Genomic DNA, 23,198 nt, shown 5'->3' on the forward strand with positions numbered 1-23,198 from the left:
ATGGTAGTAGCAGCATCATTCTGTGGGAATGCTTTTCTCTAGCTGGTAGAGTTGATGGAATAATGGATGTAGCTGAAAAGAGGACGGAGCTTCCTGTCTTCACCGGTCATTGGGCAGAAGGCCTGCAGAAAGACCCCAGACTGGGATTTGAACTGAAGATCGTTTTGCTGCATGACAACAGTGTTACCAACGACTCCACTGTGCATCCACTGCAAAAACACAAAACATTAAGTATTGTATGTCTAGTTGCTAGTGCAAATATCTTAGTTATCTTAAAATAAGACAAAACTAATTTTTCAGAAGGATTTAGGAGCTTTGTTTAAGTCAGTAATCCCTTACTATTGATTTAAAAAAGTACTTGTTCCACTGGCAGATTATTTCATGTGTAACGACATTTTTTCCCATGTTATAAGTGAAATAATCTGCCAGTGGAACTAGAACTTTTTCATCAACATTAAGGAATTATTGATCTAAGATGAGCTCTGATAACTTGCAGAGAAAGTTACCTGTGAGTTAGTTTTGTCTTATTTCATGTGTACTAATATTTTGCACTACATTATAATAGAAACTAAACCAAAAACATGTACGATTTTGTGCTTTTTTTAATTTCCTCAGTAAATATTTTGATAAAAAATCTTTTTTTGTTTTCAGACAATTTTCAAGAAATATACTAATAATGGCATAATAATGCAAGTGCATTATTGCATTAATGCCCTTTCAAATACCAATAAACTTTAACTTTGTAAAGAACACTGAACAGGTGAACACTTTGGAGTGACTGAATGCCTTGTTAAGGTGCTGTTCATTACACGGATGTGTGCTTAGCAACACGACCATGTGGTGTGCACACAGCAGGTAACTAGATCCTGTCCTCATTATCGGAGACTCCTTTCTGCACGAAGCAGCCAAAATGGGTCCTGAATTTCTCTCCCAGTTTACAGCAGCCATTTTACGCCTGAATATACAGTTGCCTAAATGGTTAGTGCAAAGTTCACAGGAAATGACAATGCACTTTTGGGCATGCTGTAAACACATTCCCTCACAACAATAGTGAAAAAAGTGATCTCAAGGATCCTCTCTTTCCCATGATTTCTCTTTTTTCATTGTGCGTTTTTAGGGTTAAGTCTGTTTGCTCCCTGGGACTCAGGAATTTTTAATAACTTGCTCAGAGGATTTGTGTCCATGGCAGAAATGCCAAACAGGAATCAATACCTGACCCAGTAGTTGCTAAACTACCTCAGTCCTTTATTACCTGTAACTATATGCCTTTTAAAAAACACTTTCCTTTAGTGTCATATGACTTCTAAAGGATGTCTCGTCTTTATCTGTACAATATAAAACTCCTGATTTCTGCAGCCTCTTACCAAAGGACAAGGCCATGTGGAATGTAAGTGCAACTATGCTGTTGAGCAACTTAAGCTTTTGATGTTTGGCTAATGAATGCAATACGTATTGTGAAATGTTTTTCTTTGAAAGATTGTGAAAATAGCATGATTCCTTTTCCTTTTTAAATGGTTTCATTTTTGGTGTTAATATGAAGTATGGAGGTCTTTGCACACTGACGAATAGCAGATGACTTTAAGTTGGATGGCTGAGATCAGAAGATCTCAGTTATATATATATAATATAGATTATTTAGAAAGTGATATTTTGTTTATATGTTGGCTGTTATAGTTTTAGATTAAAGATCGTATTTCAGCATGTGTCCAGTTTTTAAAGGCGTTGTTCATTGTTCTGTTTATTCATTGAACCGGTTTATTGAAGACAACTGAATTCTTGGTGACGACGCAAAAATTTGTTTTTTGTTTTATAGAGAAAAGTTAATAAAAACTGCTTAAAGTGCAACCATTGGAGTGAGTTTAAGGAACATCAAATGGCCACAAAAATGCAAAAACAAAGCAAGTGGTGAGACTCCTCACTAGCCGGTTTTTTTTTTTGTGGTGCAAATCTGTCTGTAAAATACAAAGTCTTAAGGAGGACTCTCTGGCCTATTTGAGAAATGAGGCCAGTGCAATTCTTTAGAATTATTCAATTTATTACATCTTTTCAATGATTTATAAGTCAATACTCGGTTAAAAAGGACTAAAACGCAAGACTGATCAGGCAGAGAGTGAAGAAGACTGAAAGTACAGCTGGGTTACGTAATCGCAAATAAAGGTAATAAAGAAATCAAGAGCATAAGACAAGAGCATAGTGCAGAACGGCACAAACTGTGACGGTGAGTAAAAGGAAAAGCAGAAAGCACGACTAACTGGAAGCAGCAAAGGAGACGAGTTCACAGTCTGACAGGAGGCAAAGATGAGGAGGGGGTCATTTCACAAGAACCAGAGGGGATTTTCCAGTCATGACCATTGATGTAAGTTTCACCAAAAAAAACAGCAATACAATTTTCCCAACCGTGGTATCAGTCATGGTTAGTTAATCCTGAGTCATTTTTTAAAATTCATAGTCAGAAATGGCTCTAAAAATGTGCTATTGTCTTCAATAACTAAGAACTATTTTCTTTTTAGCTACCTACTAGCTAAATTATTAGCTACCTTTGAGACTGGAGATCAGGCTTGTACCTAAATTATTTTCAGGATTTAAGTCACTAACTTGGTAACCAATTAAAAAAGAAAAAGACTCATTTGAGAACAAACCTAAACTGACCGATTCAACACATAGAAAACAAATCAGGCCTTTTCTTTCATGGTTGATGTTAATGACAGGCCATAACTCCTTTCTTTTTAAAAGTAGATCATTACTTGTTAATCTGTCTAATGCATTCTGCAGAGTGTAACTACAAATTGTGTTGATTTGTTCTTCAGATTTGAGAACAAACCTAAAGACTAATGAGCTGCTTAAAGCTCATTTGAACAGATTCAGGTATTGATTAAAGGCCAGTTTCCCCTGCAGTGGGTCACCACTGGTTACTTAAACATATCAGTAGTTGTTCAAGCTCTTTCTCCCCTTTATGTTTCACTTCTAAACTTATTCTGTTTTTAAATTTTTTTTCTTGACTTTCTGTCTGACTTAGCATGGCTTGGCATACCTTGGTCTCTGTGACTTTTGTTGCCTTTCCCGATTAATGATTGTTAATTTATCAGCCTACTGATAAGCAAACACAGACAAGTATTATTCCATTCACATTTCAGTGGTTTAATGTTGTAGTTATCCAGTGACTGTGCATGTTTTATCTGTTCACATCTATAAAATATGAACCCAAACGCCATCAAAAATGAGACATAAGACTTTAAATGACTTAATGGGGCCAAGTTTTGTCAGTGGTTTTATCCAGTACTGCTATTTTTATTTTTTAATTTTAGAATCTTATTTAAACGTGTATTTTATTCACGCAGATGTTCACTTTGATTTTTGCTTATGGGCCTGCTCCTGATTGAAATCAACATTTCAAAACTGTCGAGCCCAAACTAATTTCTAATGCGTCATTTTCCAGGAGCTGAAAGTCTTCCAACATTTTGAAGTTGTTCACATGCTTGTTAAGTAACTTCCCTTTGGCTTCTGTTAAAGAAAAACAATCCTAAACTCATGGAGTCAACCTGCATACCAACAATTCTGGCCTCTTGTAAAAATACTTAAATTATCTCTAAAGGGGCTTTACTTGTCACAAAAACTCAGTGAGTCCTAATTTCTTTTAGTTTAATCTGAAAAGAATTAAAGTAAAGAAAATATACCACACAGACAGACTGAAAATGGTGTTTTAGAGAAGCAACAAAATGAATCCCAGAAGGTTTCTGTTTGAACATTTGCCATATTTTGGCCTGTTTGTTAAAGACGAACAGTCTTTGTCATGAGACTGTTTACACACTGCAAAAACACAACATCTGACCAAGTATTTTGGTCTAGTTTATTGTGCCAATATCTTGGTGCACTTGAAACGAGACAAAACTAATTCACAAGGAACTTTTTATCAAGTTAGATGATCTTGTTTTGAGTAAATCATGTAACATTCATTTAAACAAAGTACCAGTTACACCAGTAGATTATTTCACTTCTAACAAAACATTTTCCTCATGTTATAATGGAAATAATCCACCATTGGAAATAGAACTTTATCATCAGCATTGAGAAATTGACATTTGCACTAGAAACTAGACCGAAAATACTTAGTATGATTTTATTTTTGCAGTGTCCCTATTGATTTTTTTGGTTAGTTTTATTTTATTTTTTTCAATCATGTATCATTTTTCCTTCCATTCTGTAATATTTTGTGTAGATGAGGCATGTTTGTTCTCCACTGTTTCCTCATTTGTTTATCATACATTATTCAACATGCTGTTATGAATGACTCTGAAAAAGGTGAAAACAGCGACCTGAGACACCCAAACGCCATCAAAAACAAGAGCTTAAAAGACTTTAAATGACTTCTCAAACTGGTTGGTTTAAAGGTTTTATTTGCTGTTGTCATTTTTATTTTTCAATTTTAGAATCTTATTTAAACAATGTTCTGTATTTTATTCATGCAGCTGTTCACTTTGAGACACTGTTTTCAAAGCTAAAGCTACTTTTCTGTCTTTTAAGAAATGCTTTGCTTTCTTTGTCCAGGCTGAGATGGTGATGGAGCCCGAAAGTCCGTCGAACAACGTCCAAGATCTTCCGCGCTCCTATCTGCTGTCCATCACCCTAAAGGAAGGACGCAACCTGGTTATCAGAGACCGCTGTGGTAATGACTCCATCCTGCTGCTAATAAACAAACTGAAGTGGACGGTGCCGTGACCCGCTCAACCGTTCCCCGTTTGAAACTTTGTCCTTCTGCAGAATAATGACACACATTTCAACAGACTTTAGGAAGAAGGAGTTAGTGCTCAGTTTGGTATTTGCATACGTTTTGGAGGTGAAAAGATTTCGAAAAAGCAGATACCCTCCCCCCCAGATAATCTTTTAAACAGCCGTCTGAGCCAGAATGTGATGCCTTTATCTTTTCAACAAGGAAACTGCGTTGATAAGGAAGCAAATGAACATAAATAGAGAAGTTTGATGGTGGAAATATGAAGTGTTTAGTTCCTCACGAGCATACATAGAATGGGACCTACTCATTCTCATATATGCCTTTATGGCATCTATCCCACATATCAGTCACTTCCAGTTGAGTGTTTTTGACACCCGTCTGTTTTTGAACTGCTTTGACACTTGCATGGCTGGACCGGTGAGTAGGAGCAAATATTGATTATTTATTCTTCCAGCCTGTTTGCTTCTCGTGTGACGTGAGCCAATCGTCTGAATCCATTGTACGGGACATTCGAACCTCTCTGAAAATACTGGCCTCCTCGCGATTGGTGCGCCTTTTCTGCTTCCACCGCCACCGCTTAGTTTGCTCTGCCTCGTTTCCTTCACAGGGGCCAGGAATGCTCGTTTGAATACAGGTGCCATTGAGTCGAGGATCAACAAAGACACCTGGGTGTTAGGCATGCTGCATGGTTCTTGCTGCACCTTGGCAGATCTGCATACAGCTCAAACATACAAGAACCTGTTTCAGCCACACCCAGCACTGAATACCTCAGGTTCCTGGGACGCATTTGAATTAATTTTCCCTCGATTCCCCGGGTGTTTGTTTACACGTGAACACACAGGGTGAAGGTAGCGTAGGAAATGAAGATGGGTTTGTTTCTATACAGTGTTGGTAAAAAAAAAAAAAAAGAAAATGAGTTTTCTTTTTTTTAAAGCATTAAGGATATTTTTTCTATTTTGATCAGATTACAGACACAAACATTTGAGTCGTTTACTACTGATTTTAAGATGCACGTTAAGCAGAGCCAGACGTGATCAAGCCTAAAAAGCAGATAAGCCGTCGAGTTAAATAAGTCAGACAAATCCTGGGTGTTGCTTTTTCAAGACAAACGCTCGGTACAATAGACCATGTCTAGCAAACCTGTTCATACTCAAACTGTTTTTCATGATGTCACATTACCATATTAAAAATCTATGTACTTTATTTCAGTTTCCTTGTCGCCCAACACTAAGCTGTGCATAAAGTAGAGTAAAAATGATACAGAGCTATTTACATTGTTTTTTTTGTTGTTGTTTTTTGCAAATATCTGACAAGTACGCACACAGCAGACAAATGCAACCTAAATCTGCTTTTTTGTGTTCATATGTGACACATTTTCGACTTTTCCACAGGTCATGCTGCGTCGTATCTCGGCATTCATATCATTGATTACATCTGTCATAATTTTGCGCTAGAACAAGCCAAACACTGTGAATCCAGACATAAACAATGACTGAAAATTATGTTTATGAACTTCTGAAAGACGTCTGTCACTGAAGCTCATCACATCAACACACTCTGACTTCCCTGCAGAAGTTGCTATCAATGCTCCACAAAAGGCCAAAATCGATCCATAAACAGCTCCATCCATTATTACTTCCATAATCAGTGCGCTGCTGCATGACGTCAACGTTCTTCTTCTGCACATACGGGTCGCTTTGCGGACGTAAACAGTTCACACACACGTCTGATTGCGGTTGGGTTCAATTAGTAGTTAAAAAAACACATAATTGATAAAATACCAATAAAATCTGCTCACTTTTGTGTGAATACATTGAAAAACATAAAAATAAATAAATAAAAGTTGTAGCTAATGATGGAAATTGTTCATTAAGGTGTTTGACAACAAATGTCATCTGGGAACTGATGCATCTGCTCTCAGAGGATTGACTAAGCAACAGATAGTTGCATAACACTCCTTATACGACCTCACTAACATCAGCTTTTGCTGAACTTTGAGTCCATCATTGGGTTAGTACTGAGCAACAGGAGGCAGCATGGCAGGTTTTAGGCCAAATGCATTTTGGCCTAAAACAACAAACCAACTTTCCTATTGGCACTTGCCGATCTGTGAAAGGTTCTCCAACCACGATTGGTTGGTGGCAGCCCCCACTCTTTCTCACATAGCTGACAGAGCCATCACGATTAGCTTGGAGGAACTTCTGAAGTGAAAGTATCATAAAACAACGAGAAAATACTACATCCATACAAATGTTGGCATGAACTCCAAGTTTGGCCTCCTGCATGTGAAACCGAGTTCAAGACGAGCAATCACACATAATTAGCGTTTTGAACTGCCATCAGGTTTCATGCGGCTGAAGTTTAGTTGGCTTTTAGAGCAGGAAGTTGTGGTCCTGCTGCCTGGGGAGGAAAGAAAAAACCCCCACATCCTCCACACACACATGAGAAATAAAGTGAGCAGGCCAGGCCACCTCTTTACTGGAAATTGGTACATTTCCTTGTAAATATATTATATAGACAATAGAGCTGTGAATAACTTTATATAAACATAATGAAACAAAAGCAGGTCTGTGTTTGTTGGGGTTTCTGTGTTTTTAGGTCAAGTCTGTTTTTAACTTCATAATGAAAAGTAGATTTATGAAGCCAAAACAGCTGGATGAAAGCATTGAGTCTGAGTGCAATTGTTAATTTCAGATTCTCAAATATCACAGACAGCAAAAAACACAAAGTCTCACTAAGGATTTTTGGTCTACTTTTATAGTCAAATATCTTAGTTTTGCCTTATTTCAAATGTACTAACTTTCACACAACTTTTCATCAAGATAAAGCAGCTTGTTTAAGTCAATAATTCCTTGATGTTGATGAAAAAGTGCTTGTTCTATTGATTAATTATTTCGTACAGAATATTTGCATTAGAAACTTGACCAAAAATACCTTAAAAGATTTTGTGTTGTTGCAGCCTTAATTTACAATTTCAAAAATGTCTCCTCTCACCCTCTTTCTATTTTTTTCGTGTGTGTCCTAAAATGCTCTTTAGGTACCAGCGACCCTTACGTGAAGTTCAAGTTTGACGGGAAAAGCATCTTTAAGAGCAAAGTGATCCAGAAAAACCTGAACCCTGTATGGAACGAGTTCTTCGCCGTGCCAGTAAAGGATCTGAACCAGAAGATTTACGTCAAGGTAACGCCTCGTTCGCAAGTCAGTCGTAGGGATCAGCTGGAACTCGTTCGTAAAGGTCAACACGCTGCTTGGCCTCTGTTGAGTTATGTCACTTTTAGCTGTGTGGGAATTAAATGTTTCAATAAGCAAACTGAATAAGACACGTTATAAAAAAGCAACGCTTGGTTAGCACATTAGCTCTGCAGACTAACAATTGTTTCCACAGTCAGTGTTGTGGGTGAAGTTCAGCAACTGTGACTTCCCGTGTTGTTCCTCGGGGTTAACACTTTGTTTTCTGTTATGACACAGGTGTATGACAGCGATCTGACTACAGATGATTTTATGGGCTCAGCCTCCGTTCTCCTGAGTGATTTAGAAATTGACAAGTAAGTGTCATGAATTATGAGTGCAGTGAATGTCTGAGGGGCGTAGTCTTGGTGTGAACTTGGTAGAAACTTATCTTTCATTCATAACAGCGTTTGCCAGTAAAAATGGGGAAACACCTTTGGCAGTTTCAGTGTATTTGCCTGTGTAGTTAGAATCCAGATAAATGGTGCCCCCTGGTGGGCTTTTCTGAGGATGTTCAATCATGTGTTACCATTTATTATCACTTCTTTGTCAACAAAGAAGTCGTAAATTTTGTGAGTTGTGAATTATCTTTCACAGTTGTGAATTATCTTTGCATTAAGATGTTTTATCCCATTAAGTTTACTCAAATAGCCTCAGAAGTTTATTTCAGAATCAAAGAGAAAGTCAGTTTTTCTTCTTTAAGGGAACTACAATTCCTATACTGTTATATTTTAAACTATAAAATGAGCAAATGTAAAATCAAAAATACATTTAAACATGATATTTTATGATGGAGTAGATCAAATAAAGTTTTTTCCCCCCTCTAAATTCCTTCTAACTTTTGACATAGGGTACAGAGCAAAACCTTAAGGTATTTTTATTTTTGATTTTATCTGATAGATGAACACAAATAGTCCACATTTTTAAAGTGGAAGGAAAAGGATGCAAAGTTTTCAAAATGCTACAAAAATAAATCTTAAAAGTTTGGCTCGCATAAGTATTTATCTACTTCTCCATCCCTAAATAAGATGCAGCGCAAAAAAATGAGCAAAGAATGTACCATTCATTATATGAATATTGTAAATAGCAAACCTACATTTTCCAGCAGGACAACTATTGGTTTTGTACTCTTGGTTTGATTTGTTTGTACTTCTCTTAAACTGTTTAACCTTTTATTGACCTTTTCCTTAGGCCCAATGAACTGTCGCTCACGCTGAATGACCCAAACACTCTGGAGGAAGATATGGGCTACCTGCTGGTCGACATGACAATCTCCTACAGAAACGGAAGCAGCAAGAAAGGCATTGTATGGCAAGCCCTTCATGTATTGACTGCATGTGTTCTGGAAGTAGAAATGTCTGTTTACGTTCGATCTACCACCAATCAGGCATGGTGGAAAAAAAGCACAACTATTCTGTTGTTTGTTTGTTTTTTGCTTAATGTTTAAAAAAACAATCCTTAATAAAGGTTTAGTCTATCATTAAAGTTTTTATCAATAGACTTTGAAGCAATGTTTGTTTGACAGAAGTAACCCAAGTGGAAATATTACATTATGTTCAAAGACACAGTGGTAAAAAACCAAACCTCTAATAAGAACTAATCCATCCATCCATTTTCTTTACACCCTTGTCCCTCAGTGGGGTCGGGAGGGTTGCTGGTGCCTATCTCCAGCTAACGTTCCGGGCGATTAATTTTGTAAACTGTCCTGATACATAAAACCTTAGATTTGGGAGAAATTGTGCTTTTTTAAAATTGTGTCTGTTTGAATCTGTTTTTATTTTATTTTAAATGTTTTCTGTATGGCTTACTAACCTCAGTGCCATTTTGTTTTGCACTTAACATGCATGCTCCTGTCAGCAGAAGTGGTCCAGAAAACGAAGTAGTAGGGTAAGGCATGGTGGAGGGAACACACTGGACAGACAATAAGCAACAATCAACTCGGTCAGCTTTATGACGGGTATCTGCCAAAAAAAAACACACACACAAAAAAAAACACAGAATCAGCAATAAAAAGCTCAAGAGAACAATCATGTTTGGCTTTACCTCATTCTGATCAGACATGCTCGAAATTAAAGAAACAGTGTCAGCTACTGTCTGTATTTTGGCAGATATCTTTTAATGTAAAATGTGTCTTTCTGTCACAAGAGGGCAGCAAATTACCATAATTTAGGGCATCTGTCTCTAGCTAAGATGTGATAGATGTATGCAATCACACCTTTTTGTACCAATTTTAATTTGGTTTTCTCTTTTAATCTGTGTGTGTATTTGAAATACAAGTCTGCAAATTGATCAATAATCTTTCTTCCATATTAACCTTTAGCCAGTAGATTTTCTTCTACATTCAACGTTCCACTTTTAAGAACAAAACATTGTCACACATTTTATGCTCTGTAGTTTATTAGCACAAGAGACAATTACAAACCTCCTCCTGACCACAGTGGAGAAGAAGTCTGACCGTTGTGTTCTGAATTCACCGTGACGAAGGGGTGTTAAACTCTCAGCAGTTTCTAAATGCATGTCTTGTGGCTTCTCTTGCTGCTGGCTTAGCATAGTGCATGAATCTGTTGTTACAGCATGAGACGGTCTTCTTGTGGTCTTCTTGAGACTATGTGCATGCACATTAACTACACTCTTGTTTATGTAACTTGTGTAACTGAACAGGTGTACATGATGCAGTGTGGAAGATTTTCTGCTTTAGCCAGTGTCAGAACAGTAACGTCAGCTGTTCATCACCTGGCAGACAGAGAGGGTTTGTGATCGTCATCAAGCTAGGCGGGATCCTCTGTGTTTGATGACTTTTACTTTTAAAAAACACTTTCACAGTGTCATGATGTCAAGGTGACGGTATAATGTTATCTGATTCAGGGATGTCCAAAGTGTGGCCCATTAGCCATTTGTGGCAGTAGAGGCAGAGGGACATTTCGTTTTATTTTCCATGGTGTTTTCACACCTCGTAGACTTGGATTGATTTCACACTCTTCTGTGTCAAACAATCCAAACCAGTTGAAAAACATGTTCCCTTCCTCACCTGCGGTGGCACTGCACCAAGAACCACTGAAGGAAACAACAGAAAAACCTCTAAAGAAGACATGAGTTCAACTTCGTCCTTCACAAAATGTAAACAACACAGGAGTGGTGTCAGTTGCAGGAAGAGTCATTTTTCCAGCTAGCGCTACACTCATGCATTTGGTTTGGTTGTTTTTAGCCAGAATGCTATGCACTGTAGTCCACTTCCTGCTTTTGGAGCTGGCTCTGGTCCACTTGCATCCACATACGCATTCGAACTGCACCAGAGTTCAATTTAATAGAAGGATTTTAGGTGGACCAGAGTTTGATTTTACATCGGTGCCTTTTCCAACAAACCGGACTTTCTAAGCCAACAAATTAGAGTTTGATTAAAATAGACTAAGTAGTGACTGCTTCCTTATGATGTTATTTTCACACTCAGAAACATTCTTAAGATAAAAAAGTATTAGGTGCAACACGTGAATTTAATGAGTACATTTTAGTCGGCCTATGTAATTAGTTAACCAGGTAATGCGGCACGTTGCTTATAGCTCACTGCCTGTCGTTTTAAAACACTGTTATGTTCTTAACAGTGATGGGTGATGCATCTTTGGTTTCCATACTGTGACTATTTGTGTTTTTCATGACTGATAGAAAAAATCCATCTGTGAGGAAGAAATCTAGAAGAGAATAGAGGTAAACTTTTGTTCGGGTAATCAGCTCTGGTTCGGCTTATGACTTTTTCTGTTAGGTGTCAGGGATAATAAAATTAATTAAGCTTACCTTAATGATGGATTCTTTAAAATCCAAAATGTGAATCAATGTCCACAAAAATTTGACAGGTTTTATTTTTTTTTTTTTGCGAGGTGTTCATGATAAAAATATCATTTTCAGTAAGCTGGTTTCTCATTTGTTTCTATCTTTTCTGATCCTATCTCTGCTGTTTATGTGCCTTTCTTGGATATTTAATTTAGCTTGATTTTTTTGTTAGTTATATCTTTTGTTCTCTCTCCTGATTTCCATCCTTCTTCAAACACTTTCCCCCATTTTTCTCATTCGGATGCCGACCTCCTCTTACAGGGAGGGCCTTCCCAGAACTCTCAGTTGTCGGATTCGATGAAGAAGAGTCAGATCTGGACGTCGCTTGTCTCGGTGACGCTGGTTGAAGGTCGGGGGTTGAATTTGGACGGTCAGACAGGTGATCTCTTTGTTCGCTTCAAACTCGGAGAGCAGCAGTTTAAAAGCAAGGTACAAAAAAAACCATCTCTTCCATAAATGTCTTTCTCCTCGTTTGTTTTGTTTCTCCTTTCTGTTGGTCTTTTTTTCCGTTTTGTTCTTTCCCCCTTCATGCAAACCCCTACACTATCGCTAAGTGCTTTTCTAATATAATTTGTAGGAAATTAAAGTGTTTTTCTTTATGTTTTATGTGTTTTTTTTATTCAGAATCACTGCAAAGTGACCAATCCTCAGTGGAGAGAGAGATTCACTATGAGACAGTTCCTGCAAGTCCCTCAAATCCTGGAGGTGGAGCTCTGGTCCAGAGAATCACGAAGGAACGAGGAGCGTTTGGCAATGTAAGACTCTACTCCTCAAGTTATTATTGTTATTATTTCAAAAACTATTAATTCAGCTGCCTTTCCACTGCTACCCTAAAATGAAATGGAGTGTAAACTGTTGCCTTTGGGATTCAGGAACACAGTCAGGGAGGGGGTCATTGAAGTTAAAGACAGTTTAGGTTAAAAAGCAGAATCCTACATTTTGAACACCTCTGTTCACTCTATTACAGTGTTTCTCAACCTTTTTTGGGCCAGCGCCCCCCCACCCTTTATCCAGGTCCCTCACCGCCCCCCACCAAAGAATTTGTAGGCTACTTTGCACTGACCATTATTTTATCATTAATATTACTATCACTATTGTAGATGTTTTGATTTTTATGCTTGTTTCTGTATTTATCATCAAAAATAATTTCCCAGAGAACAAAAAAGCCATGGGAATAGAAATTATTTTCACAGGTGTCTATGAAAAATGCAACGAACATTCAACTTAAAATTTGTAGGCCTAACAGCAGCCAATCAGAGTGGACAAATATTCTTATTCTGTGTCATTTTCTAGTTGTTAAATATTCCACAAAATGACCAGATAAAAGATGTACAACATGCCAGTTTAAACTTTGATCTATTTGCAAAACGACTGAGCTCTGCAACATTAAAACATGGACAGAACTGTAACTACATTAATCATAGCTCTTCTTTTCTTCAGTGTTTGTCAGTTTCTGGTGGTGCAGCTCTGTGCTGCCTTCAGGAGAATGGGACATCAGACTATCATCCATAAAACTTCATCCACATGGCATTTACTGTGCAAACTAGAGCTTTCAGGAGGGGCATCACTTATTTATTGACGCTCACCATCAGTAATCTTCTGCTGCGCCGCCTAATCGTCATCATGTGTTGATTTTTCACTGTTCAGCATCGGATTTTCCATTTTTATGACAAATATAAAACAGAGTTTGTCACTCCGTTTTATGTCCCACTTCTCCTGTTTCAGAGTTTTGCACAATGTGCGCGTCGTCTTTTTTTTTTTTTAACCCCCTAAGGTGCGCAGCGGTTGGGAAGCGTATCGATGGGGAAAAGGCAGACTGACATAAACCTTTTAAAACAACGGAAACAATCTTGGTATTCTGATTATTGAAATTTAAAAGTGCTGTGGTACCGTTGTTCTATCACACCCGTTTCATACCGGACCGCTATAAAATGAACAATCTCTATCGTTGTAACACCCATGGAGGGATTTCTTTATTTAAATGGGTTAATTTTTCAGAGGGATATAAAGTGAGGGCAGTGGCACAACTACACATTATTCAGGTGGATGCGAAAACATAGATCTAATGTGATTCTAATGTGTTCTTCTGAATGTGTATTAACACAATTTTTGTTAAAAAATCTGGGTGCACATATCCAAAATGTGTGCTATAATATAGATTTTGGAAAATTAAATGTACAGGATTAGCATCAATTGGGGTGGTTAGAAATTAAACAACCACCTGTTACGTTTCCAAGAATCCATATTTTGTTTGCTTTATACTTTTTTTTTACTTTTATTGTTTTTATTATTTTGACATTTATGTATGTATAATACAAATATAACACTAATTAATTTAAAATAAATCCAAAATAATTATTTATGCCTCTATTTTTTTGAATATTTTGCTCACACTGCTGAACCTTTGCTTCTTTAATCACCCTAGCTTTTCACTTCTGTAATCAAACTGCTCCGTGTGTGTATGTGTGTGTGTGTATGTGTGCGTGCGTGCGTGCGTGCGTGCGTGCGTGCGTGTGTGTGTGTGTGCCCGTCCAGGTGTGAAGTGGACCTGTCCCAGATCCCGTTGAACACGCGGGCGTTGTTTAAGGAGTCCCTGAGTCCCAACAGAGGAACCTTGGTTTTCCTGATCACACGAAACACATGCAGCGGCGTCTCCATCTCCGACCTGAGCGCCGCGCCGCTCGATGAGCCGCAGGAATTGAAGAACCAGAAGGAGAACTATGTCAGTATCCAGACTGTGCACTTCACCACCCACCTACTCTTCTGCTGTTCACACTCTAAACACTTCATTTAAAACACCTCTGGAACTCCGTTTGTTGCCTGAACAATCTTGTTCTTTTGGACTGAAAACATGACTGGTTGAATCTATTGATCAATCAACCAAATTTTATTTGTTTAACACATTTCAGCAACAAGGCATTTCAAAGGGCTTTACATCATAGAAGCACAATGTCGTGCAACATAAAATCAACAGTTCAAACATTACATTTAGTCAATGTTTCAGTTCAGCTGATGGATGCAGCTTTAGGAAAAGGTGATGGTCATCACAAGTTGCAGGTTTTTGGGATTCAATTGTTGCTTTTTCCAGACTTGATCAGAGTTTTGGGAAATTTCAGGGGGGTTTTGTAAATAAATTTAACAGAATCCTTTTTCTCGAAGAACCATAATCAACAATGTTACAATCATATTTCCTCCTAAATGGTTTTATTACTATTTAAACAAGGAGCAGAGGCAACGTCAGGCCGAGTCAAACCTGTTTAAACTCTTTGACACATTAGCGGTTAGCCACTAACGGTAAATAGCAGCCTCTGTTTGTTTGTTTTTTGTTTTTTTCTGAGAGAAGGTGAATCACTACCTTTAAATTGAAATGGATTTATTTATTTGTATAGAGGAGAATGTTAAATATTAACAAATATCAAACACTTTAACATTTATAGCCAGAGTTCATTTGCAATGTGTGTCCCTACCTGAACGTTCGGTCACATAAAACAGTAAAAACATGATGCAAAATGTGAAATGCAAATAAAGATATACAAACTTGGAAATTTATTAGAGCAGTAATGGAAAAACACTATCAAGGAGTTGAAATTTGGCAGTCATTTCTGACTACGGATCCTTTTTGTTAGTTCGGTTTTAGTTGTGCAGGAAGGGAAGTCCGCATGTTGACCCCACCATTACCCAGAAATGTTTGACCAGTTGAACCAGTAGTTTCAGGAAGAATCAAAAAGTCACTGAACAACATTGGAGACTTCCCAATTTTTTATATTTATTTTTTAAAAACAGCACGGTGATGATCACAGGCATCTCATCCAAACAAAAAAACCAGGGACACTTAATCGATTTCCTAAAATGGGTTTAAAAAGGGTTCAATAAATAAATGATGGAGGTAAAAACTTGAAGGAATTGTTCTGTAGATGGCAGTACATGTTCAGAAAAGGTCTGAAAATAATCATCTGTTTAATTTCAAAGGAAAAAAAGCGGGTTAAATGGTTTTCATGCAGTTTTAAATGGCAGCAAGCAGCAATCATAAAGTGAACTCGGAATAACAACATTTAATAAAGTCCAACCTGGAGGCCGAATGATGTCCCTTTGTAGAAATCAGGAGTATACAACAGGCAGAGAGTCCAGGTTTGTCGTCTGGGTAAACTATACTTGCTCGTGTTTAAAGACAAGAAGGGGGTAACTACTGTTTTGGAGAAAGCACCCTATTGCAATCTGCTTAAACGTTGTTGGGAGAAGCTTTCACGTCAACTATTATAGGCGCTTGTGAGTGTCAGATTTGCAAGGCTAGTTACACTTAATGCCTAAAAGTATGAATTTAATTGCAGGGACTTGAATGTTGCTTGTAATCTGTCACAGGGAGTATTTATTTGGGTTGACTGTCAGCTCCATGTATGGAAATGTTGTGAAAACTTTGTCCTGATTGAAGGTTTGATGGGAGAAGAGAGATGCAGAAGAGAGAACTCGCTAATGTTGCATGACCAAGATGTCTTTGGTTATAGAAACAGAAAGGGTTTTTTTTTTATTATTGTATGTAATAATACATCAAAACCATTCACTGCAAGACAAACAAACAAAAAAAAAAACCTGACTGAGTATTGTTGGTGTAGTTTTTAGTGCAAATATCTTAGTTCACTTGAAAGAAGACAAAACTAACTTACAAGTAACTTTTCATCAAGACAAGTAAATAACTTCTTTATTGATGAAAAGGTCCCTCTTCTACTGCCAGGTTATTTCACTGATAACAAGACATGTTTTCCATGAATGGAATTAGCATTTTTCATCAATAATAAGGAATTATGTACTTAACAGCAGCTCTTATATATTTGCTGGAAAGTTACCTGTGCGTTAGTTTAGTCTTTTTTCCAGTATTTGCACTATAAACTAGACAAAAATACTTGGTAAGACTTTGTGTTTATGTAGTGTTGGTAAATCTCTATTAATAACACATTATGATTTAAAGTTTGCTGAGTTTTTTTCCTTTAGTCATTATTAGGGATGCATAGATCCACTATTTTCACTTCTGATGCCGATGCAGGTATCTGAGGTTTAGTATTGGCCAAATTCGATGCAATACAGAAAACTACTACTGTATTTACTTAGAACCTTTCTATTTTTTGAACACAAACATAAATAAACTTCCAAATTAATTTGATCATTGCACGATACCCGATGCAGAATTTTTTTCAATATGGGGAGCAATACAGATATTAATATCGGATCGGTGCATGTCTCTAATCATTATGCTTCTACAGCTCACTCTGTCTGCTTATCATCTCTGTAGAGTTTGCAAAGATCTTTGGCGAACCTGCGAGATATCGGTCTACTTCAAGTCAAAGTCTTCAAGGCCGCAGACCTGATCGCTGCTGATTTAAACGGTATTTACATATTTAGACTTAATTTTATCATTCGCAGTTAGTTTTGTTGTTGTTCCTCTTCAGTGTTTGCTCTCGTCCTCAGGAAAGAGTGACCCTTTCTGCGTGTTGGAACTGGGCAACGACCGGCTGCAGACCCACACAGTCTACAAGAACCTCAATCCAGAGTGGAACCAAGTCTTCACTCTGTTAGTTTGAGTCTCAGATTTAAATAATGACAAACACGACTCTGTTTCCTGCTCCGTCTGTCCCTGACCTCCTTGTTCCGCTCCCACAGGCCTGTCAGGGACATTCATGAGGTCCTCATGGTGTCCGTGTTTGATGATGACGGCGACAAGGCGCCAGACTTTCTAGGAAAAGTTGCCATTCCGCTGCTCTCGGTATGCGTTCGACTCTGACGCAGACAATAGGCCAATCTATTTACACTTTGGGCTTAAATTAAAGTGAAGCGGGTGATAACACCTCAGCAGACGGGAGACTCTGAGATCTAATCCAGCGTGACTGCTGGTCGGGTTCATGGCTGAGTTCAGCACCTCGTGGCCTTTCTGTCCTGCAGATCCAGAGGAGACGACGGGTTGTCTACATGCTGAAGAAGGAGGACTTGGGCCGACTGTGCAAGGGGAGCATCACTCTAGAGCTGGAGGTTATTTTTAACCCTGTAAGTGAAAGTTCAGCCTCTACTTGTGACACAATGAAACGTGAAGGAAGCCTTTGAAACACAAGCTTGATGCCGTCCGATCCTCTGCTGTTTTCTTTCTCGTCAGGTCAAAGCAAGTATAAGAACTTTCCAGCCCAAGGAGAGGGCTTTCATGGAGGATAATCTGAAATTTTCCAAAAAGGTTCGTCCTAGCTTTGACCAAATATTAAAATGATAATTTCCCATACAGACACAGTGCTTGCTAGTGTTTTTTTTTTTAAGTTTACAAATAAAAATCTGACAAGTATGTCCTGTAGTTGTTGTATTCAGTCCTCCCAACGTTAACTTTGTGTAGAACACTTCCTACTGGACCTGCAGCATATTTTAAAAATCCAAAATAAAACACAACAACCAAAAACGATAAATAAAATGGAGGAAAAACACAGAAACCATAAATAAAATGTATTATGATTTCTCTGTAAACAGCATTGCTCTTCAAAAAACATAATTATCATCAGAATGGATTTTATCAAGATATTTTTAATTCATCATGCAATTGATTGATTAACTGCTTATTGCGACAGTCTTCAGAATGTTCTAATCTGAACACACAACACAACCAGCATTTCCTGTTGTGTTCATGTGAACAGAAAGGGAACTGCAAGTGGTTTTGCACTAGGCTTTTATTGTGAAGGTTTTCTGTATTCATGGAGACACAGACCCTCACATTATCGTTTCAGCCGCTCTGTCGAGTGTAATCACACCCTTGGAAAAAAAAAAAATTTGGTTAGTCCAATAAAAATTTGAGCTGGTAATTGGTTAAACAGACCAACCAGAACACTCTGAAGAGCACAAAAATCCAGCTAAATGTTTGCTTACCCGCTCTGCTGCTAATAGCAGCAGGAGGAGAGGGCTCTGGTTTCTCTCTCCTGCCCGTCTGCTACAAAACCGGTCTTCATTCAGAATATTGAGAAACCATAATAACTTTGCAATATTGTCAAATATTGTATAACAGCATTGATTATAATTAACCCACATCTTTATTTTCCATCATCATTATGTCCCCAAAACTCTCACTAAGATCAGCTGTTTTCATAAAAGGACGGTGAAAGTCCATCTAAGTAGTTCCAATATAGAGTTGTTCATCTTTTTATACATTGGAGTTTAATGTATTTCTTAAATGTGTGTTTGTTTCTTTAAGTGTCCATTTTATCTTAGTATTTACTCTATATTTGAAAACTTTTGCTGTTCTCAAGTTGAAAAAACTCGAAAATTCAAATGTGCTTATACCGTAATGTATCTATTCTATTCTGTATGATCATTTATATATAGATATATTTTATTATGTTCCTCAACAAACCTCAAACCTTCACAGAACAGCTGAACTTGCACTGAGATTAAATTACACACAATTTTTGAAGAAACTATTTGCATTTAATTTAATTTCAGGGTAACGTTAAAGGAAATGATGCATGATTTCATTTTAAGTTATTTGTTTCCAAGTTTTTATTGCAGAGTGTAACTACACTGCTTTGTGTCGTCAAATCACATAAAATCTCAACAAAACACAAAATGACTTTAGTTCTATCATCAGGAAGGAATCACTTCAATCACTAACAAATCTCGATATAAACAGACTCCAGTCTTTTGTTCTTTGATTAACTTTGAAGAACTGCAGACATTTGTCTAAATTAGCTCCTCTCTGCGTTTTAATTGAGCCCAACGTGGAGGGAATTCTTGCTTGCTGTTCTGCTACATTAGCTTGTGTAAGACAGGGTGCGAGACAGGGTGCCTGACTGTCTGCACTTCCCACAACGACTCATTGTTGTCAGACAATACGTTGCTCACTAGCACCACAAAACTGGCTTCTGTACTGCAGACTGGGCCTGCACCGTGCAGGTCTGCTGTCGGTTTTAATATTCAAAGTCTCCGTTTGCCAAAATCAGGTCAGATTACTGACATTTCTTTACTGACACTGCAAAAACACAACATCTTAACACGCTCTTTTAAGGACAGTTTCTAGTGCAAATATCAGGTTGCTGCCTGAATAAAGACCTAGATATTCATAAATACAACAAGTAATATTGCTGAAGAAGTTTCAAAAGAACTGGCTGGTATGCATAGTTCATACTAGCCAGAATTTATGTTTTCACAATCAAATTTAAAATCTTTAATTTGTGAAATTGTAGATTTTTTTTGTGATTGTCATGAAGGTATTTTTACTCCTATTTGGACAAACTGAAATAACATCATAAAACACACATTTTATACTATTTAAATTCAAGCTGAATTTTTAAGTTTAATGTTAGTGAAAATGTACTTTTAGATCATTTACTTTTTTTTTATTTGGAACCATTTAAAACTTTGAAATGACTTTCCATAAAATTATGTTGAATTATATATTTGAAGTAAAATAAATTATTTTAGTATGACTGACTTAAATTAGTCAAGCTAATCAAATGTAATAAATCAAGTTTAAAAAACTTAATTGAAATGTTACCAATTGAAGCATTTCAGTTCTCCTTTAAGGCCAAACTAACATAAAAGTAACTCTTCAACAAGATATATATATATATATATATATATATATATATATGCTTGCTATAAGTAAATAGTTCTTGTTGAAAATAGATTTTAAAAAGTACCAGTTCCACTGACAGATTTTTTTCACCTAAGTGAGAAAATCTGCAAGTGGAGTTATTTACTTAAAGGAAGCTTATATATCTTATGTAACATAAAAGAGTTACTTTTATGTTAATTTTACCTTATGTCAAAAGTTATGAGATCTTTACTATTTCAAGAAAACCTGTTTGATGTTTCTCTGATGTTTTCTTGCTGATTGCAAGTCAGATATATCTCACAAAGTCCCACATTAACCAAAGAAAACCAGACCCACAGATGTATTTTTTCTTAATTTTTTTTGACTCCAACTTAATGTGTTTGTCTTCTGTGTGTGTTTTAATAATCCGTGTCTTTCAGGCTTTGGCCAGGAATGTGGCGCGCGTGAAGGTGATTTACACGGCTATCAGGTCCACTCTGCAGTACATCAAAAGCTGCTTCCAGTGGGAGAGCGTTCAGAGGAGCCTGCTGGCCTTCCTGGTGAGGAGCTTCAGCTGCTGATCAACAACACTATCTGCATTTCTTTCTCTCTCTCTTGTTTTCCCTGCAAGGCTGCGGAAGACGACCGTAGCCCCAGCCAACCCTTACTTGAACTCTCCCCGAGAGATTCTTAATCAATGCAGCGCAAGAAAAAACAAGAAAGAAAAAAAAAAAACTGCTAGCTAGCTCTTTGTCGGAGAGGTTGGCTTTCGGTTTCCTCCTGGATGCAGAGTTAAGCCTCAGCTGTGAGAGAGCCGGGTCCCAGCGGAGTCGGGATGGCCTATTTTCTCCCTGACAACTCATTAACCCCTCCGTCCGTTCTGCGCTCCGTTTTGATTCGGACCCCACGTTATTCAGCCGTTATTGGCGTCTCGATTAGAAAGCTCTTCAGAGATATGACCACCTCTCCATTCTATGTAATATAAATGTGAAGACAGAAACACAGAAAGCAACCTTCTCCTTCTTTTTCTTGTCGGCCATACAGTTTCAACTTTGAAATTCGAGCGTGGGCAGATGTTTTGTCGTTGCCTTCCGCCCCACATCGCAGTCGATGGAAATAGCATAGAGCAAGTTTTTCATTAACAATTCAAGCAATCAGGGTCATTGAAAGGTCTTTTTGTTTTTACTTTCCCCATCCCAGAGATGGCGCTAAAGTTTTGCTCTCAGTCGGAGGTTGGAGGGCGGGAGGTGGTGGGGGAAGCCTTCTGCAGGGTTAATGAGGAGACGGTTTGCTTGCCAGTAGCACAGTTTGCTCAGTTTACTGTGAAAAACAGGAGCTGTAGTGGAGCTGTAATCTGATTTGAGTCATGCATTTAGTCTTTTATGGCCATAAAATGCATCAAACGGGGAGGGATCAGAGGTCAGCGCAGGCTTTAATCAGCAGCCTCTTGCAAGTGAAACGTCTAAGCCGTATTAAAACGCGAGATTTAATGGGAAAACATTGCACTTTAGCTGCGAAGAGAAAGCGTTCCCTCTTCCACACTTCCGACTTTCCGCTGTGGCATTCCAGTTTTAACTGACAGCTATTCAAGCAAAAAATCGGAGCGAAGTACAGCAACACGCACGTCCTCCGTTTGAAAGACAGCACCATCTGTAGCCATGTTTTCACACTGATGCCCACTGCCTTGTCAAGCCTCAGTGAGAAGAAATAAATGGCTGCCCAGTAATACCACCACATAAGCATAATGAATCAAAGCTCTGCTCTATGTGACAGCCTGCGCTGACGAACCACCTGCACCATCTGCCGGCTGTCACACAGGGAGCTGAAACGCTCCGTAAATCGGCGAGACGCCTTAACCCCAGCAGCCGCCGTCCTCCTCCGCCGAACCGCTGAGCTAAAAAAATAAAATAAAATAATTAAAAAAAAACGATTCATAAAAACGATTTGCCTTATTTTGTTTTTCATAATTTACTGAGAATCAGAAACGAAACGAGCCGTCTGTTTCCAAACGGTAACCCCTCGACACTTCCTCGGTTTCCCCTGCCTCCTGTCTGCGCTGGTGCTCACTGTGAATCTGTCACTTTTTAAATGTGTTCCTCATTATGCAAACACTGTGTTTAATTCCTGCATTTGGTTTCCCAACTATTTTTCCACCTTTTGCTTACCAGGAGAATCTCTATGGTTCTTGAAGGATCTGAGAATAATTAGCAGTGGTGTGCGGCAGAACCAAGGCGGAAAACACATGAACTCTAAAGCTCATCTCGTCTAGCCATACTTTTATTCCTTATGCGTTGCATAGTGATCCAGAAAAACATGCATTTCCTGTGAAAACCCGCTGTGAATACTGTAAGCTGAATGTTTTTGGTGAAAATTACAGGAGCATTTTAAGTCCTTAAAATGACTTAAGCGGTGAAAAAAGCGATAATCTGTAAAACATGTATAGACAAACTTTTGAATAGGAGTAAAAACTTTCGGGCATTGAAAAATACACAGCTAAGAAGTTTTAATTAACACTGCTTTACAATGCTATACTGTATATTGTTTCACTCATAACATAGGAAAATGTTATTTGTTATAAGTGAAATGATGTTGGAGTGGAACTAGAACTTTTTAATCAATATTAAGGGATTTTTGACATAAACAAGTTCCTACATCTTAAACTTGCTTGTTAGTTAGTTTAGTCTTATTTCAAGTCGGCTAATACATTTGCACTAGAAACTAGACAAAAATACTTGGTAAGATTTTGTATTTTTGCAGTGTAAACTGTAAGGTCACAGCAGCTTAAGAGCTAAAATAAGCTAAAAAGCTAAAGCTTTTTTAGCTGAAAAACTAGTGATAATATAGATGAAATGAGATGTAAGGACA

General features: G+C 37.8%; 1 protein-coding gene across 2 annotated transcripts in view; it reads left to right on the top strand.

Annotated features, from left to right (window-relative positions):
- mctp2b (multiple C2 domains, transmembrane 2b) overlaps positions 1 to 23,198 on the top strand; it is a 50,042-nt gene that overhangs the window by 17,371 nt on the left and 9,473 nt on the right. Inside the window, exons 3-16 of one of the 2 annotated variants that reach the window (XM_008404854.3) lie at positions 4,546 to 4,663; positions 7,767 to 7,909; positions 8,198 to 8,274; positions 9,149 to 9,263; positions 9,818 to 9,844; positions 12,044 to 12,211; positions 12,407 to 12,537; positions 14,318 to 14,504; positions 17,067 to 17,160; positions 17,243 to 17,345; positions 17,435 to 17,537; positions 17,714 to 17,815; positions 17,922 to 17,996; positions 20,774 to 20,893. In XM_008404854.3, the coding sequence (XP_008403076.1) occupies positions 4,546 to 4,663; positions 7,767 to 7,909; positions 8,198 to 8,274; positions 9,149 to 9,263; positions 9,818 to 9,844; positions 12,044 to 12,211; positions 12,407 to 12,537; positions 14,318 to 14,504; positions 17,067 to 17,160; positions 17,243 to 17,345; positions 17,435 to 17,537; positions 17,714 to 17,815; positions 17,922 to 17,996; positions 20,774 to 20,893 (1,563 nt within the window). The remainder of the gene's footprint in view (positions 1 to 4,545; positions 4,664 to 7,766; positions 7,910 to 8,197; positions 8,275 to 9,148; positions 9,264 to 9,817; positions 9,845 to 12,043; positions 12,212 to 12,406; positions 12,538 to 14,317; positions 14,505 to 17,066; positions 17,161 to 17,242; positions 17,346 to 17,434; positions 17,538 to 17,713; positions 17,816 to 17,921; positions 17,997 to 20,773; positions 20,894 to 23,198) is intronic. The other variant, XM_017303806.2, reaches the window with a different exon arrangement.

The sequence above is a fragment of the Poecilia reticulata genome, chromosome 3, assembly GCF_904066995.2.
Source record: "Poecilia reticulata chromosome 3, P_reticulata-male-v2, whole genome shotgun sequence".
Lineage (NCBI taxonomy): Eukaryota > Metazoa > Chordata > Actinopteri > Cyprinodontiformes > Poeciliidae > Poecilia > Poecilia reticulata.